Source organism: Bactrocera oleae, chromosome 6 (assembly GCF_042242935.1).
Source record: "Bactrocera oleae isolate idBacOlea1 chromosome 6, idBacOlea1, whole genome shotgun sequence".
Lineage (NCBI taxonomy): Eukaryota > Metazoa > Arthropoda > Insecta > Diptera > Tephritidae > Bactrocera > Bactrocera oleae.
Window position 1 is genome coordinate 4,427,064 of NC_091540.1, and position 17,378 is coordinate 4,444,441.

At 35.3% G+C, this 17,378-nt stretch overlaps 4 protein-coding genes across 5 annotated transcripts; 2 read left to right on the forward strand and 2 right to left on the reverse strand.

Annotated features, from left to right (window-relative positions):
- Positions 1 to 372: 372 nt before the first annotated feature.
- Positions 373 to 2,616, reverse strand: LOC106619495 (F-box/WD repeat-containing protein 4). Its single transcript, XM_014237592.3, has 4 exons — positions 2,469 to 2,616; positions 2,155 to 2,393; positions 1,506 to 2,087; positions 373 to 1,436 (listed from the first exon to the last, which is right to left on the reverse strand). The coding sequence occupies exons 2-4, from the start codon at positions 2,364 to 2,366 to the stop codon at positions 974 to 976; spliced, it is 1,257 nt and encodes a 418-aa protein (XP_014093067.1). The 5' UTR covers positions 2,367 to 2,393; positions 2,469 to 2,616; the 3' UTR covers positions 373 to 973.
- Positions 2,617 to 2,825: 209 nt separating this feature from the next.
- On the forward strand, positions 2,826 to 5,803 carry LOC106619494 (trafficking protein particle complex subunit 12). The gene is made up of 6 exons (XM_014237591.3): positions 2,826 to 3,087; positions 3,144 to 3,403; positions 3,486 to 3,824; positions 3,898 to 4,143; positions 4,205 to 4,380; positions 4,446 to 5,803. The coding sequence occupies exons 1-6, from the start codon at positions 2,976 to 2,978 to the stop codon at positions 4,825 to 4,827; spliced, it is 1,515 nt and encodes a 504-aa protein (XP_014093066.2). The 5' UTR covers positions 2,826 to 2,975; the 3' UTR covers positions 4,828 to 5,803.
- A 206-nt stretch (positions 5,804 to 6,009) lies between these two features.
- On the reverse strand, positions 6,010 to 13,948 carry mib1 (mind bomb 1). 2 transcript variants are annotated; one of them, XM_036358242.2, is made up of 9 exons: positions 13,299 to 13,948; positions 11,115 to 11,675; positions 10,621 to 11,037; positions 9,643 to 9,750; positions 9,437 to 9,580; positions 7,863 to 9,368; positions 7,523 to 7,792; positions 6,549 to 6,836; positions 6,010 to 6,474 (listed from the first exon to the last, which is right to left on the reverse strand). In XM_036358242.2, exons 1-9 carry the CDS (start codon positions 13,671 to 13,673, stop codon positions 6,334 to 6,336), a joined length of 3,810 nt encoding a protein of 1,269 aa, XP_036214135.2. In that variant the 5' UTR covers positions 13,674 to 13,948; the 3' UTR covers positions 6,010 to 6,333. The 2 variants fall into 2 exon arrangements, with proteins under 2 accessions (XP_036214135.2, XP_036214136.2); XM_036358243.2 differs by lacking the exon at positions 13,299 to 13,948 and adding an exon at positions 11,765 to 12,220.
- Positions 13,949 to 14,272: 324 nt separating this feature from the next.
- On the forward strand, positions 14,273 to 16,256 carry Pex14 (peroxin 14). The gene is made up of 4 exons (XM_014237590.3): positions 14,273 to 14,611; positions 14,711 to 15,013; positions 15,074 to 15,303; positions 15,360 to 16,256. Exons 1-4 carry the CDS (start codon positions 14,501 to 14,503, stop codon positions 15,556 to 15,558), a joined length of 843 nt encoding a protein of 280 aa, XP_014093065.3. The 5' UTR covers positions 14,273 to 14,500; the 3' UTR covers positions 15,559 to 16,256.
- The last annotated feature ends 1,122 nt before the right edge of the window (positions 16,257 to 17,378 follow it).

Consider the following 17,378-nt stretch of genomic DNA (forward strand, 5'->3'; position numbering starts at 1 on the left):
ATTTTTTTTTGTTTTGTTAAACTTTAAGATAATTTTTTAATTACAATTTATTTTTATTCGACATACATACATAAATTACACAAAGAATAAATTATGAAAATTACAAAAATTGTAATATTTCGTAAATTGATCTTATTATATGTACATACATATGAATATACATATAAGCACAAAAGTACTTCAAATAAGGTTTCGAAATTTTTGTAATGTCAAAATTCGTTGAAAAAAAATAGTTGGGTATGTCTTTAATTTTTTTTCTATTTACTGTAGCATTTTTAAAATTAAAAAAACTATTATACTCTGTAGCAACATGTTGCGAGAGTATAAAAATTAAATATGGTATTTGTATGAAATAAAACACAGTCGTGAAAATTAAATTGGAAATTTGTTTGCATTTATTAACATTTGAAAGCAAATTTATATACGTATATATGTAAGTGCACATTCACGTCTCGTGGTTTTTATATACATATCATTTATTTACAAACAATTTCAAAATCTATTGTTTAGAACTACATATGAGAATCTTTTGCAAGGCATAAACTTTATTCAAATTCTATAATTTTTCTATTTTTATAAATATGTATATTAAACAGCAATATTTAGTATGTTTAGAGGGCTTACGCTGCTTTAAGTCTGGCATTACTTAAATAAATTAATTAACACTACTTGTCTTTTAGTATCCGCTTATAATTAAAACTAGTTTTATCTAAACATTAACATTTTGTTGCAGAGGACGCTTACAATTATTTTTTTATGATTAAATTATATACTAAAAAAAATAATGATGGACTGGTTGTAAATCAGTCTGGTAAAATAACATGGCAAAGAATACTTGGCTCAAACAGTAATAAAAATAAATATAATATTAAAGCAATAAACTAAAAATACAGATTTTTGGTATCAACAAACACTTTCAGTTCAATATTTGTATTAAATACAGGTTATAAACGATTATTTTCAAACATGAACATTATAGCAGTGTACGAAAAACACGCTTGTCATCGAATATATTTCGGTAATCCCGGCTTTCTGCACAATTCTCTTTAAAGTCAAATACACGTATATTTTGATCGGTTGCAATAAAGAGATAACGATTATCACAGGCTATGCTATATACAGGCGAACTTTGATTTCTCGCCTTTTTACTGCGTCTTGGAAAGTACAACTGTTGGTATGTATTCGGCATGCGTATATCATATAAATTGACGCGTCTGTGATATTTGGCGCCACATAGAACACCATATAAACCGTCATATTCAATGCAGTAGAACGACGAATCAAAAGGATCTTCGAATATAGCTTCATCGCGATTGGAACGACGGTCGTACATACGACAAGTGGTATCAAAATTACCTGTGAATATCACATTCTCGTCCTTAATAAGTAAATCATATATAGAAAGCGTGTTTGAGTTTAATACGGTCTCCTTGCCGCTGCAATAAGGAATTATATAAAACGTAAATACAAAAAATATTTTCCAAGTATCTTATTTGTCAAGTTACCTTTCCACATCGAATTCGCGTAACGCATATCTTTCTACATCGGTATATAAACCACCATATAAACGTTCGCCACCTTCAGATAACTTTAAAACTTTAAATTCCTGCGACATCTCTGCGAATGGTTCTAAATAAACTAAACCCAGTTCGTTTGTGCGACGCCACAGTTTTGCACAAACATTTGTACTGGTTGCATATATTTCATCTTCGAAATCTACACAGTGTAAATATTCTTTGGCTCGATGCAATTGTTGTTCATGTACTATACCATCTTCCCAAATATAGCAATTACCCGTAACTCGCCCAGCAAATATTGTATCTTGCTTTTTGGCGAAACTAGATATATCTCCACGTGAACCCGAAGATATTTCTTGTAAGCACCTACGTTGCAGTGGTTCGTGTTTAGCACGTCCGTATAACCGTAAATAGTCTAAATGGCTTACATATAATACATCTCGCTCAAGAAGTATTTTGGTAGGAAACATTTGTATATGATTATAATACTCGTACTCCCTATATCGTCCATGTAACCAGTTACGCGCTATGTGAAAGCGAGTTACATAGGAAATTGATAAATAGTGTGACCTGCAACGTAAAACATTATAAATAATAAAAGTTGAGCCTATTACTAAGAGTATACTTTACTAAACACCTTTTGTTTATACGTTCACAATTCCGATGTCCACACAGAAGTGCATCCAGTGTTTTCAAGTAGAATATATGCTTGTCGATTATATTTCGTAGATGATGGTGAACACGGCACAAATTTAACAAATCTTCTTCAGAACAATAACTCAGAATTCGCAACATGCAATCCAAATTTAAATCAAGTAATTTCGTGGACACCCTTTGATTAATCTCCATTTTAGTATAATTTTTTAATGGCTCAAACTATCAAATTACACATTCGGTATGTATTTCTATATTAAAATATCTGATTTTTATAAAAAACTATAAATATAATACTTTGGCATGCAAAAATTCCGTCTACGGTTATAACATCCTCTCTCGAACAGCTGTTTAAATAATTTTCAATAGCGATAAAAGACAAATTGAGAGAGAGAGCTTATCGATGTTTTCTATTTATTTCAACTGTAGGAATTTTTTAAAACAAAATATTAAATATTTTTATCACATTATTATTTTAAATTTGTATATAGTAATTTAAAATATATTATATGTTTATAAAAAAATAATTTGATTTAAGATCAGTTCATATTTTTTGACATTAATTTCCAAAACTGTTACGGCCGAAGAAATTAACATTTTATGCTATAGCAGAGATCAACATTCTCTGGCTATAGTGAATGTGTACATAATAAGAGCTGTGAAATTTATCTGTTAGTGCACAGCTGATGTTTGTTTGCTTTGGAAATTGAAAACACAATTTTAATTGGTTTATAATTGTGTATTTTCTAAATATAAAAGAATATCTCACAATTAAAGTCAATTGGAAGTTAAAGTAAAATTGAGATGGATTCCAAAAATTCAGCGCTGTCAAATCCCAGTCTGAGCCAATATTTCGTCGATGATCCACCAAGCTTTTTTGATGAATTGGCAAACAGCAGTACACATAAGGATAGTGGTAGGTAATATACTTAAATTCAGTAAAGTCAAAACTAAATTGAGAATTTAAAATAGTGGATAACGCTACCGGGACAGCACCAGTAGCACCGCCACGTACAATTCAAAAACCACAAACGACGCCCAGCAATTTGACAGCGAATACTTTTAGCGGTGCTTTTAAAGCGCCGGAATATATAGAGAATGCTCTGGACGGTGAAGACGATCTCAAAGTTTCGGAGCATGTACGAAATTTCTGGGAGCCAGCAAACTGTGAACACGGTGGTATACGGCCACCATTGCTAACAACACCAGGCATACAAACGTCCAATGATCTGGTAAGAAAGGACACAATATATATATTTTTTTTTGTTTGTATATATTCTAGTTGATATATATTTTTAATTTTTTTTTTAACAGTCGGACCTAATTGCTGAGACAGTGTTGAAACATTTGGGCGAGGCCGAGTTGTCGCAACGAAATATACTCGGCATAGACAGTGTTACACAAGATGAGCGTGGTTTGCGTACATTAATCAGTGCTGGTTGCTACCGTTCGGCGGTAAACCTAACCGGACGTTTGTTGACCATTTATGGGCAGGGTTATGGACGAGCAGGACAACCGGCTAAACATTCACCACACTCACTGCAGTTGTGGTTCACACGCTTGGCACTCTTAGCTAAATTAGGTGAATTCGAGCTACTGCAGGCGGAAGCAGAACCATTCGATCAACTCAATCGACCAGATGTCTACTACGAGGTACAATTACTGAATTTGTTTTATTTTTTTAATATGTTTTTTGCATTTTCAAACATTATTTTGCATTTCTTAGTTCTATCCTGAAATGTATAACGGCAAAACTGGTTCAATAGCTTGCTTCTCATTTCGTTTACTACTCGCTGAGTTGCCCATTTATTTCAATAATCCACATTTGGGTCTAGATCGACTATCAGAGCTTTATGTTATATGTAATGAAATACGTAAATACTTCGCTGGACGTGAGCCCAAAGAAGCTGAACAATTTTGGTGGCGTCGAGAGATGCGTGTACTACATTCCATAGTCAACTGCGCCTTAATAGTAAGTCCTAGAATATATGTATATTTGTTGTAATTTAAATAACTTGCCCTACTACTTCTAGATGAAAAAATTCAATTTAATCGATGACGTCATACGCGGTATGATATTAGAAAAGAGCGAGTTGAGCAAAGAAGAACGCCGAGCATTGTATTCCGCATGGGGACGCATTTATTTGCAAATTGGTTACATATTTGGCGCTGAGCAAAAATTTGCGGAGGCGCGTCGCATGCGAGAAATGTAATTAAAAACCCTGTTTACAATTAAAAAAAATAAAATCTTCACATACTTTTATGCATTTTCAGCAATTCCACAGCCGATTTGCGTGACTTGGTAGACAAAGGTCTAATTACCGTAGCCGAAAATGATTTTCGTGGTGCCTACGCTATTTTCCAAAAAGCATTACATTTAGAATCCGGCAACACAATGATACTAAACAACATGGGCGTTTGCTTGCTTTACGAGGGTAAACTAAAAGAAGCTATAAAACTCTTTGAACATGCAATTAATTTGAATCCGCAAAAATCGCTGAACGAGAGCTTATTAGTAAATCTATCCACACTTTATGAGTTGGAGTCAAATAATTCAAAGCATAAAAAGCTAAATTTACTGCGGTTGATCAATAAATACAAACCTGATTTAAATATGGATTTGAAGATTTGCTTGAAATTAGAATCTGTAAATTGATATGATGCATTTGGCAATGAAATGCGTATATTTATATAAATTTAGATGAGTAACACACGACAGTAAAAAAGATACAAGAAGAAAAAAGTATTCATTTGGCTTTAAGAAATATTCTTTCTGTAAATATAAAAATTGCCCTCCAAAAGTTATTATGTGTATAAATGTGTAATTTGTAAGTGAAATAAATATATAATACTACATATGAACAATTTTGTCGATCTTAGATTTAAATTTTATAGTTTTTTCAAAATCGAATACCATCGGTTTCTGTGCTAGAGTGCATTTTCGTTTTACCCAATTCATGGATTCAATTCAGTGGATAGAAAATATTTTCAAAATAATTTTATTAGGCCTTGGCCGGATAAAAATTCGTGCCCATTCCGATAACGTAGATCCGACTGTCGTAAAAATGACCCTTTTTCAATCCAATATAATATTTAATTTCAAATTCCCACTCTGTTTATGTTACTAATGTTACAACCAAAAAAGTGTTGCCTATATTTAGGCTGATGCCGAATGCTATACACATTTTCATAGCGAATAAGAGAAAATATTAACGTCGATTTCACCGAAGCTAGAATACCCTATCTATCTATCTAGATAGATCGCGTCTTGCAAACATTTTCATATCAAAATTCAGAAAGAATAATATTTGTGTTTTTGTTATTTATATTTTGCATACGATTTATTCACTACGTCAGTAAATGCGTGTACAAATATTAAGGAAGCAAACTAATTTGTATCGTATATGGAATTCATTACAAAAATGCGCTTAAATACTAAAAGCAAAATAAAGGAATGATTCAATTCGTAAAATAAAAGAATATCTTGTCAATACATGTATATATATATATATATATTTATGCATGTAAATACATATAAGGCATACGTACATATTTAATGTATAACTAAATGTTAAAAAAAAAACTAAATTTCCTGGAAGCAGCAAATACTAAGGCAATTGTGTTACACAAAATATATACCATATATACATATGTATGTATGTATATGAGTGTGTGTAGGTATGCAACATTAGACTTGTTAAGCGTTATATGGAAACTAATTACGATTTTAGTAAAATATATATAATTTCTAATAATGCGAATGGGACGAAGTAAGTTTTTGATTTTTGAAAACGATTATAAACTATTAGCTAATTTTGAGTATAAATTGCACAAGGAATTAATATTTTATGTACGTTTTAATACATTTATCCATTATGCATATAAGGTTTATATGAGTTATAAATACAGGCGATTTGTAGTATATAGTATTTGCATGTTAGGCGGCAAATACAGAAAATTTGATATATATAACACACAGCATTCGCAAATGTAATACAATAGTTGGTAGTGAAAGGTGCAGAGATTATAGAAGTAGTAGAGTAGACGCTTGCTATACAGAGGATAGTGGTGAATTTCAAATAGCAGGTAAATATGATATATATGTTTATAATAATAATAATAATAATATGTTGTTGTTGTTGGCGTTGTGCAACACACACGCTTAAAATAGCAAAATACGCTTCTCCACAGTTTTGCGACAAATCGGACAGCCATCAATTTGATCGCCGCACATTTGGCAAGTGCCATGGCCGCAAAGAAATACCATATTCTTGATGCGGTCAAAACAAACGGGACACATTGTCTGCAACAAAAAGCACGATGAATATAAAAAAAAAAACAAGAAACGTGAAAAAATAATGGCAACTATCAACCCACCTGCTCCTTGATATCCTGCAACTGCTGTTTGAGTTTCTGCACATCGTCCACTTGAAAGTTATTGACATTCGATGGTGCCACCAGCACAGTTGCGGCGCCTGCAGCGGCGGCGGCTGCAGCATTACTAGCCAAAATATTATTTTGACTATTCAGCTGGTTGGCGCTGGCGATAGGCGTGCTCATAGCGCCGGGCACAGTATTATTCATAGCTACACCGTGACCTGAAGTATTAACGCAATGCATTTCGTTGGACTTATCGTCGGTTAAGCAGTGACCAACGCCATGAACCTGTGCGCAATTAAAAAAAAAAAACACAAATAAGAAAAATTAAATATACCATAACCAGGGTATATTAAGTTTGCCACGAAGTTTGTATATAAGTGATCAGCGCGACAAGCTGCGTCGATTTAGCCATGCCTGACCGTCTGTCTATATATACGCGAATAAATTTTGGGAATATCGATCTGAAATTTTGCACACATTCTTTTCCCTTCAAGAAGCTACACATTTGTCGGAACCGCCGAAATCGGACCACTATAGCATATAGCTACCATACAAACTGAACGATCAAAATCATGTCTTTATATGGAGAACTTTTTTATTTGACGAGATTAATTTACGAAATTTGGCTCGAATTATTGTTAAAGGCAACAGTACAATCTCAGAACAAATTGTTCAGATCGGAGCACTATAGCACACAGCTGCCATACAAACTGATCGAACAAAATTGAATTTGGTATGGGAAACTTTTTTTATTTGATCAGATATCTTCACGAAATTCGGCATAGATTATTCTTCAAGACAATGCTAAAATTTTCGAATAAATAGCTGTCATACAAACTGACGGTTGAAAATCAAGTTTTTATATGGAAACTTGTTTATTTGTGAAGGGTATTATAGCCTCGGCGAGACCGAAGTAAACGTTTTTTTCTTGTTTATATTTCATCTACCAACCATTAAATTAGTCGACTTACCTTCTCGGCAATGCCAGCGCCGCCACAGCATAAGGAGTAGGGCAGCATTTCTTCAATTTGTGTGCGACAAAGCACACATTTCTTCATTAGACCCGAGCAATTTTCACATGCGACCATATGACCGCATGGACGGAAGAATATGGATGCACGTCGATCGGAGCAGACTAAACATTCGTCGATTTTTTCACGTGATGTGACAGTTTCACGACAAATTAGACACTTTTTAACGCGCGGTGCGCAAGTGTCGCAACAACAAACATGGCCGCATGGCTGTGTTAACAAAAAATATATATGTAAATTAAATATAACAATTAATAATATTTAATAGCACGAAGTTTACCTTGAACACAGTGTCACGCTTGGCATCCGAGCAAACTAGACATTCTTCCAGCGGGGCCTGCTTCACCGCATCATTGGTGGCATGCAGCGATTGCGACAGATCATTAGCCAAGCTATTTAAGCCACCGCTTGTATTGCTATTGCGCATATCGGCGCCAACACTGTTCATACCGGAAACGCTTACAGGGCCACCTTTCATCACTGTACCCAATGGCAGATTAGCGGCAACTGTTTGATGCATACTAGTTGTTATGCCACCGCCACTGCCACCACCAGCAGCACTCACCACAGACACTGGCAAGGAGTTCAAACTGCCAACGCCACCATTAGCGCCGCCCATAACGGCTGGTGTGGCAAGTGCGCGTGCGCGCGCATTCAGACTGGTGCCGGCCACATTGCCAGGCAATTCGGAATCATCGGTTTTGCGTTCATTATAGCATTTAACGAGTGTTTTGCACAAATTCGGATCGGGACACAAGTCCAATGGTGTTTGCGATTTACGATTTTTCAAGGTTAAATCTGCGCCATTTGCTGCCAGAAAACAGGCAATCGATGCGGATGCCTTTTTATTGTTTGGATTACGCAGTCCCATCAACAGCTTGCCAAAACCTTCGACATCTTGCAACTGTTTCAACTGCGAGAGTGTATGATGACGCAATGCCTCATGTAGCGGCGTATCGCCATCCTTATCGGGTATATTCAAATTGGCACCTTCCTGCACGAGTAGCTTAACAATTTGCACATGCTGACGCTCCACAGCCAAATGTAAAGCGGTCTGCAAGTTCACATTTTGGCGATCCATATTCGCCTTGCCCATGTGCACGAGCAACTCGGCGATTTCAACGTGATTATTCAAGGCAGCCAAATGCAAAGCCGTATAGCCGTCATCCTTTTTCTCCTCCACAATCCACGGGCGATTAGTTTTCGTGAGTAATATCTTCATAGCGCTCGGATTACCCTTGAGCGCGGCATGGTGTAGCGCATTGAAGCCATTGTTGTTGGTTAGCGTAATGTCGGCGCCATAGTCAAGCAGAAGTGAGAGCATCTCATCATGTTCCTTTGATATGGCATCGTGTAGTGGTGTATCACCCTCAGAGTCCTGCAAACTAGGATGACAACCCAACAAGAGTAAAGTTTTCACCACATTCAAGTGCCCCTTATTAACAGCAATGTGCAGCGCTGTCTGACGTCGCTTATTGCGTGCATTCAAATCGGCGCCTGCCTTGGAGAGTATCTCAATTACAGCTGGCTCATCGCCGAATGCAGCATGATGCACTGCGCGATCGCCATCTTTATCCTCGATTTCCACATCGACATTGTGATGCAACAACACTTGTATCACATCTGTGTGTCCGTTTTGACTGGCTGCCTGTAGCGCAGTGTGGCCGGCGAATACGCCATTTACATCGGGCACGGTGGCCTGTGCGCCGGCAGCGGCAGCGGCAGCTCCCGCGGCGGTGGATGTGGCCGCCTGTACATTGCCAGATAGATACTCCTCACAGCGTGACTGTCAAAGAAACAGAACAATATATGTACATTTTAGTGTAAGCTATAGCAATTTTAAATAAAACTTACTGCATATCCATTAGCGGCGGCTTTAACAAATTCCTCGGTGGCATCACCAGACACATTCGGTTCGAAAAGTTTCTTCAAAATAGCAGACAAACGTTCGCCGCTCGAAATAACGGGCACACAGCTGCCGTCAGCAGAGGCTGAAGCCTGTAATATGTTGCAGTAGTAATGATTATTTACAGTGTATCAAATTTTTTATGCATACGCACCACTTTTGTAACGGCAAGTGGATTATATGTCCATGAGGTGTTGCCCACTTCCACCTTCAAATCGTTATCGTGATAAACTTGCTGTACACGCCCCAATTTGCCAAGTGTCTAAAGTAGTGTCAATTGGTATTGCAATTAATTCAGAAACAATAAAAATAATAATCTAAAACAATTACTCGTTTATTATCATGCGCATATTTATATATTTGCAAAAAAAAAAATCAAATAAAATTTGTATTATGTATGCAAAAATGTAGAGCACACGGGTGCAAGACTATAAATTATACATTAAGTTTGCCACGAAGTTTATAACGCCCAGAAGCAAACGTCGGAAACCCTTTAAAATGTATGTATATAAATAAATGATCAGCGTGACGAGCTTTTCCCCCAGTTTTTGAGATATCAATCTGAAATTTTGCACACGTCTTTTTCTACTCCAGAAGCTGCTAATTTGTCGGAACGGCCGATATCGAAGCAATATAAAACATAGCTGCCATACAAACTGATTGTAAAAACTCAAGTCCTCATATGGAAAATTTTCCATTTGAGAAGGTATCTTCACAACGGCACAACCTCCGAAGATATTGTTTAGATCGGACCACTGTAACATATAGCTGGCGTGCAAGCTGATCGATCAAAATCAAGTCCTTGTATGGAACACTTTTTTATTTGACAAGATATCTTAACCAAATTTAGCACGCATTATTATCCAACGCAACGGCACAACCTCCGAAAAAATTGAAATCAGAACGGCCAACTATAGAATATAGCTGCCATACAAGCTGATCAATCAAAACAAAAAAAGACAATTTTATACCATTTGCTGCTATAAAAAATTTACCTCTGAAGGGTATTATAGCTCCGATGGTAACGTATTTTCTTTTTTTTTCAAACATTTTTCCCAATCAAATCTACATATAATGTCGGTAGTTTTTCGGACGCTATGCTTAAACTCTAATTTAATATTTGAAAACTCACCAGCTGCATAGCATCTGCCCATTCACCATGGCCACGCTGCAACATTTTAATACTCTCCACATCGGAACATATCTTCACAATATCACCTACTTGGAACTCGGGTGGTGCCGTTGTAGGTGAGGATACTTTTGTCAATACTGCGGGATTGAAAGTCCAACGATTGCCTGAATTGTAGGCAACCACAATATCGTGATCTTCATCGATACCCACAACTATGCCGGGATTATTGAGGCATTCAAACATGCCATCAGTCCAGCCGCCGTGTCCGTGTTGCAACGACTGTACAATTTCCAAATCCAAATCAACGGTGACTTTATCACCAATCTGAAAGCCATGCGGTCCCTTGCCGGGTCCATTTTCACCCAACAACGGCAAGTGATCGCGGTAAACCGTATTGCCTTTAGCATCGTTAACCACCTTGATTAAACAAAAAAATTTTAAAATACCATGTTTCAGTATACAGTTAAATATTGTTATGCCATGCTTATTATTACCTTCAAATCAGCCATGCCTTCGAAACCTACACGATACAAATTCTTTGCGCCATTATCCCACACAACATAAGCAGCTGAACGCGGCGATGCTGAGGACCAATCTTGTATTTCATTCACTTTGCCACGACGTAGGACGCCACCATCTTGATCTTCCCATTGCCAGTCGACGCCACGTACTACACGTGCACCCGGAAATATGCCACGGACCGCTACTTTCTTCGATTTGCGACGTGGTTCTAACATAATGCGTTCGCCTCCTGGTGTGGCGATACGATAGAAGCGATGACGCAAATGATGCTTATCACCATGATAACAGATCGAACATAGATCGTAATTAATACATTCGGCACACTTCCAACGTATACCAAATATTGGCTGCTGACGACAGGTATCGCACATTGTGCCGTCATGTTTAATGCCGGTCGGCGCGCTGTCTAAAATGCGTAGGTCGTATGCACCGGCACAGCGATAATTGGCCGCAGTGCCGTTATCCCACACGACAACCACCTCCTCGGAAGATTCGAAGTTGCGTACGGTGCCTACGTGACCCTCGCCACCATCCTGTTTTTTGAAACAAAAATATTTTTTAAAATATTCCGATTATAAAAATATAATTATACATATATATACACGTATTATCATTAACATACGGATATAATCACACGATAGTTGTAATTACGCATTTTACGGAAAATTAACAAAAAACTACTACCGGATTTCCCTTATATATATAAATTTAAATATTACAGCGCTTAATACAGTGCAAATATTAAGAGACATCAGCGAATATTCGCGTTGTTATGCATCTCGCCAACCCCGAAGTCAACTGAAGAGCACTTGGCGTTTGTGATAGCGAAAATTGAAATGGAAATGAAAATATTGATATTGTAGTATCAACAACAAGCAGCACGTAACGCAATCAGCGAAGTCTGCTTATAAAGTGATAATAAAGCTTTACTCCAATGGCGTTGTAAGCTAGACATCTCCGCGTGCCGGTGGCGTATGTTTTTTTTTTATTTGTAGATTGTGGTACTTTAAATATTTATTTCGTGAGAAACGGCTTATCAAGTGCTACCGTTATTTATAAAATGTCATTAAAATAAATATATTATATAACATGTTGGAAATTTATTTAATAAAAAATATTATATAATATGGATAATGTAATCATACAGAAGTATAAAGTAAATATTTGGTTTTAAATTTTTATATATATTAATTTATGTGAAATGTTATCCTAATATACATACACATTGTAAATTATGTATAGAAAGTTACGTTAATGACAGGAAAAACAAAAAAAAATTAAATAAATAAATTCAGTTGCACCGGTTGAATGGCTGCTATATGCTATAGTGGTCTGATATCGGTTCCGACAAATGAGCAGCTTCTTGTGAAGAAAAAGACGTGTGCAAAATTTCTTATCGATATCTCCAAAACTGAGGGACTAGTTCGCATATATACAGACAGACGGACAAACGGGCAAGGGTGATTTGACTCAGTTCAATTGCGATGATCATTTATATATGTAGGAGTATACCCTATTAAGGGTATAATTAATAAAAACTTCAAACTGAGATGACTAATTAGTACACTTAAATATTATACGAGGCTAAGTGATAATATTGAAATTGATTATTTTTGTATGGATAAGATTCTAAAAAATCTGTCCAGGTTCCGTTGTAGGTCATATTAATGTATATATTGGTTGTATAAATAAACTATATGTAATGATATGCGAACTTTTATCAGCTGAGCTGTCAAGTCATCAATTTTGTTTAAGCTTACATCATATTTAAAATATAATAAAATACAATAAAAAAATAATGAAGTAAGAAACTGAACATACATAAAAACAATATATAATATAATATATCAAATTTTATACTCAAAACAAACGGATGTTTGGAGCTGTCAAAGCATCATAGTATATGCATGAGTAATTAACAGTCACTTTTTAATGTGAGTGAATAATCTAATTGAAGTTAATCGATTAATTTAGCTAAATCGATGTATAAGAACTGTGGTTTCAGTTATGATTTCTTAGGTGGTCAGTGACCATTTCTTTCACATACCTATTTTAGCATTTTTATTTACATTTTAATTATTTTGTATATTAAGTAACACAAAAATGAATATAGCAGAAGATGGCATTCAAAATTATATTTTAATTCATAGATATACCTGCTTGCCCCACTTCCAGTCCGGGCCACGTATTACACGTGCACCGACACCTTCCATAGCGAAACGTGCCTGCCGATTAGCATTAGAATTGCCTGTAGCTCCACCTGATGAGCCGTTGGATCCCGCAACGCCACTACTTCCGCTAACACCGCCACTATTGCCGCCTACGGCACTGCCAGCACCTGCTCCACCCGCAACGCCAGCACCTGTCGTGGCACTAGCTACCGTACCGCCGCCCCCTGCACTATTCACTAATCCGGCTGCGCCAACAGTGTTTGTATTTCCAACAACGCTTGCTCCAATTACACTAGCATTACCATTTGAAGTATTCACTGCAGTCGTCGATTCTTTGCCAGAAGTTGCTGCACAAGCCATATTTTTTCACTTCGTATTTCTGGTTGCCTTTTGCAGTGTTTGCAAGCACCGCTTTTCAATTTTAAACCCTGCTTGCTATTTCACTTCTCAAATATTTGTATAAAAATAAACTTTTTAATATCTTTTAAAGTCTTAACAAACGTTTAATTGCAGCTTTCCGTAAATTTCTCTTGTGAAATTTTTTTGTTGCAGTTCCTTCTATCTACAATCTTTCAACAGTTTTCCCTATATTACTTTTTATTAGTATTTTCTGCTTTTGACGACTTCATCTGTTTGCATTGTTTTGATTAAGGCACAGGGTGCACTGTAAGTAACAGAATTTATAGTTTTTTAGCAGGTGTTTCAAATGTTAAAAAAAGTTTAAAGTCTTAATATAATATGTACAATTTTAAATTTATAACAGAATGTATGAAAATTTATTTATTATTATACGTGGCAAATATTAAATGTATTAATGTATAACATGTACGTACGTCATTTAATATAACCTAGAGGAAGTGAAAAATTGCCCTTAAAATCTACAACACTGAACATCTGTTTTGCAAAAAAAAAACAAAACATTTCTATATTTTCTTCATTTAGCCCCTTCTTTTCACTGTATTTTCTTAATCCATCTAAAATATTACCTACACCAACATCGCTACGATAAATTTCCAACCCCTTCGGCTATATTTTTAGTGTTGTTTTTCAAAATTTACTTATCATTCTTTATCTTTAAGAGGCTTTGAACAAAGTAAAGATTATACTTTGTAAAGAGAGCTTTTAAGACTTAATACAATAGAGAGTGTATTAAACATATCTTCAAGATTAAATTGCAAGTCGAAATAATGTCTACCAGCAATACGGACACAGGTGACACCACAATAATAGCGTCCACTACAGAAATACAAAATGGGCAACCAGACAAATTCGGGATAGTGGCCCCCCGCGAAGCACTTGTAAGTAGACATTTTAATATATAGGCTCAAAGTTCAATTATATTTGACTTTAAATTGTGTGTTACTCCGATTTCTTAATAAATCTATAATCATATGTAGATAACAACTGCGGTGAACTTTCTACAAAATGCTAAAGTACGACACACAACACTTATGCAAAAACGACAGTTTCTGCAATCCAAAGGTTTAACCAACGATGAAATAGAGGTCGCATGCCAACGGGCTGGTATTTTTACAGACGACCCCAACATGCCTACTTTGATTAACATAAGTAACAGCGGTCTGGAACATCCGCAATTAGTATTGCAGCCACGCCAAAATGCTTACGGACGCATCAAAGAGGTTTTGCATAATTTAGCGCTTATTAGTGGTGTTGCATATGCAATTTATCTATTTTGGAAGGTTAATAAACATTCGTAATGCTTTTATGAAGTTATTTTAACGTTAAATTTATATTTACAGAAATATGTAGAACCATTTCTTTTTGGAAAGAAAAAGAAGAAACCTGTTGAGGAGGCGCTTGAAGATATCGATAAAAAGGTCGATACGCGGTTGGATGCTGTAAATACAGAACTTGCTAATATCAAAGTACAGTTGCAAGAACAACAGCGTGAGCAACGTCAGAATCTCAACCAAGAATTCAATGTATTTCGAAGTGATTTAGATGCCATAAAAGGATTGCTACTTAATCGGTAGGTTTGAAAAAGTTAAAATAAATTGAGATTTGTTGTTATTGTTTCTTTATCAGTAAACAGTTTGCTACGCCCATCACTGCCGGTCCTCCCTCAATACCTGCTTGGCAGCTGGCAGCCACTTCACATCATCATCACGCTCGACTCTCACAGTTAGATGATAATGAGAAGGTAGATGATGCTGGCTCTGGTTCGGGTTCATCCGAAACAGAAGTGGTTACCAAAAATAGTGATTCCAGTTTGGAAATGATGTAGAAGTCTGTATTCTTCTATACATTTTGCTGCAGCTGTTTGTTGCGAAATGCTCATCAGTAATGCAAAAGCAAAAAAACTGAAGCAGATTAGTTTAAGTAAAAAGCTGATAATTAGTGTATTTAAGTTTAACTGCGTTAACTATCATATATACCAAAAGCCATGAACGTATATGTATTTATGTCATTTTATTGCACTGCTGGTAGCATAAAAGCATTATTTTTGTTATTTTTGTGTCCACAGTTATAAATATGTTTATCTCTGCTTTTTATGGTACTAATGCTGGTTAATTAACAGATACATACATATTTAGTTGATTAAACGCTTTTGTTTACGAATATATATTTTTTTTTTGTATGCAAAGCGTGTTTGTAAAAACAAAATAAGAAATGCTTTATTGCTTATGATAAGAAATATTGTAATACATATAGGATGAAACAAATTCTAACAAGATAAAAATGCTTTCTATTTTAAATTCACAAAAATTCGGTTAAAAACTTGCTCACTCTTTTTTTACTTTGTAACCAAGCATTCATTGAAATTAGCTACTTAAGTGGATGAAAAAATAGTCAAATAGCTTGTATTGGCACGTAATAAGTATTTAGGTATTAGGCGTATGTTTGACTTATGGGTTTAAGTTGGCTTATGCTTGCAAAATAGCTAATAAATATTAATGGATAAATAAAGTGAATAAAAAATTATTTATTTATTTAAATTAATGGACATAAATTAAATATATTGTACATTTGGCCGAATAATGTATCAAAATTAAAGTTTATTAAAACAAGAAACGTTAAATTCGATTGAACCGCAGCTAGACTACCCCTTACAAATAATGGATGGTTCAGTTTCTATTACAGCTGTATGCTATAGGCGTCCGATATCGGCATTTCCTACAAATGAGCAGCTTCTTGGGGAGAAAAGAGCATTTGCAAAGTTTCAGAGAGATTTCTCAAAACTGAGGAACAAGTTCGCGCATATATAGACAAACAGACGAACATGGCTAAATCGACTCAGCTCGTCACACCGATCATTTGTATATACACAAATTTGATAGAGTCTTCGACATTTCCTTCTGGGTGTTATAAACTTCGTGGCAAACTTAATATACCTTTTTCAGGATATAAAAATCTATAATACATACTGTCCTGTAAAGAAACTCCGTTCAAATTGACTACACACAAGTTGCTTCAACTACACATTTTCTGTTTATTTTATTTTTTTCTTTGTAATGTTTCCATAAAATGTTAACAAGTTATTGTTAAATTTTTATTTAGGTTTGCCATTTTTTTGGCTGCTTTCTTTTGCTAATCATTTATGCTGCTAATTTAAAATGGGTTTATTTCGGCTGCTATGAATAAGTGCAGTAGTTTATTAACAATAAATTTCGCTATATATATGTATGTGTAATGTGTATTGTAGTAATTTTTTTTTTTTGTTTACATACAAATCGGTCAGTTTTTTAGTGGTCTAGGTTAATTGATTAATGACATGATTTGGTGTAAAGAAGCTAATTTATTAATAAAAACTTGTATGGGTGGGCTTTCTGTGGAAGTATGACAAATTTCATAGTGGGAAATATAAAAGCACAGTGGGCAAAAATAGTGGGAGAGGAGAGCAAGAGCATTGACGTACAGAGTTAAATTTATTTTTATATTTGCTGTTTGGATACATTTTTTTTTTAACACATCCATTACATATCCGATTTTTATATTTTACTTTTAAAACGTTGCTGTTTGTTAATTTTTTTAATTTGCTATTATTAGTGTTTAGCTTATTACAAGTTATTATTATTAGTTGGTTAAATTGGTGTTTGAGTTATT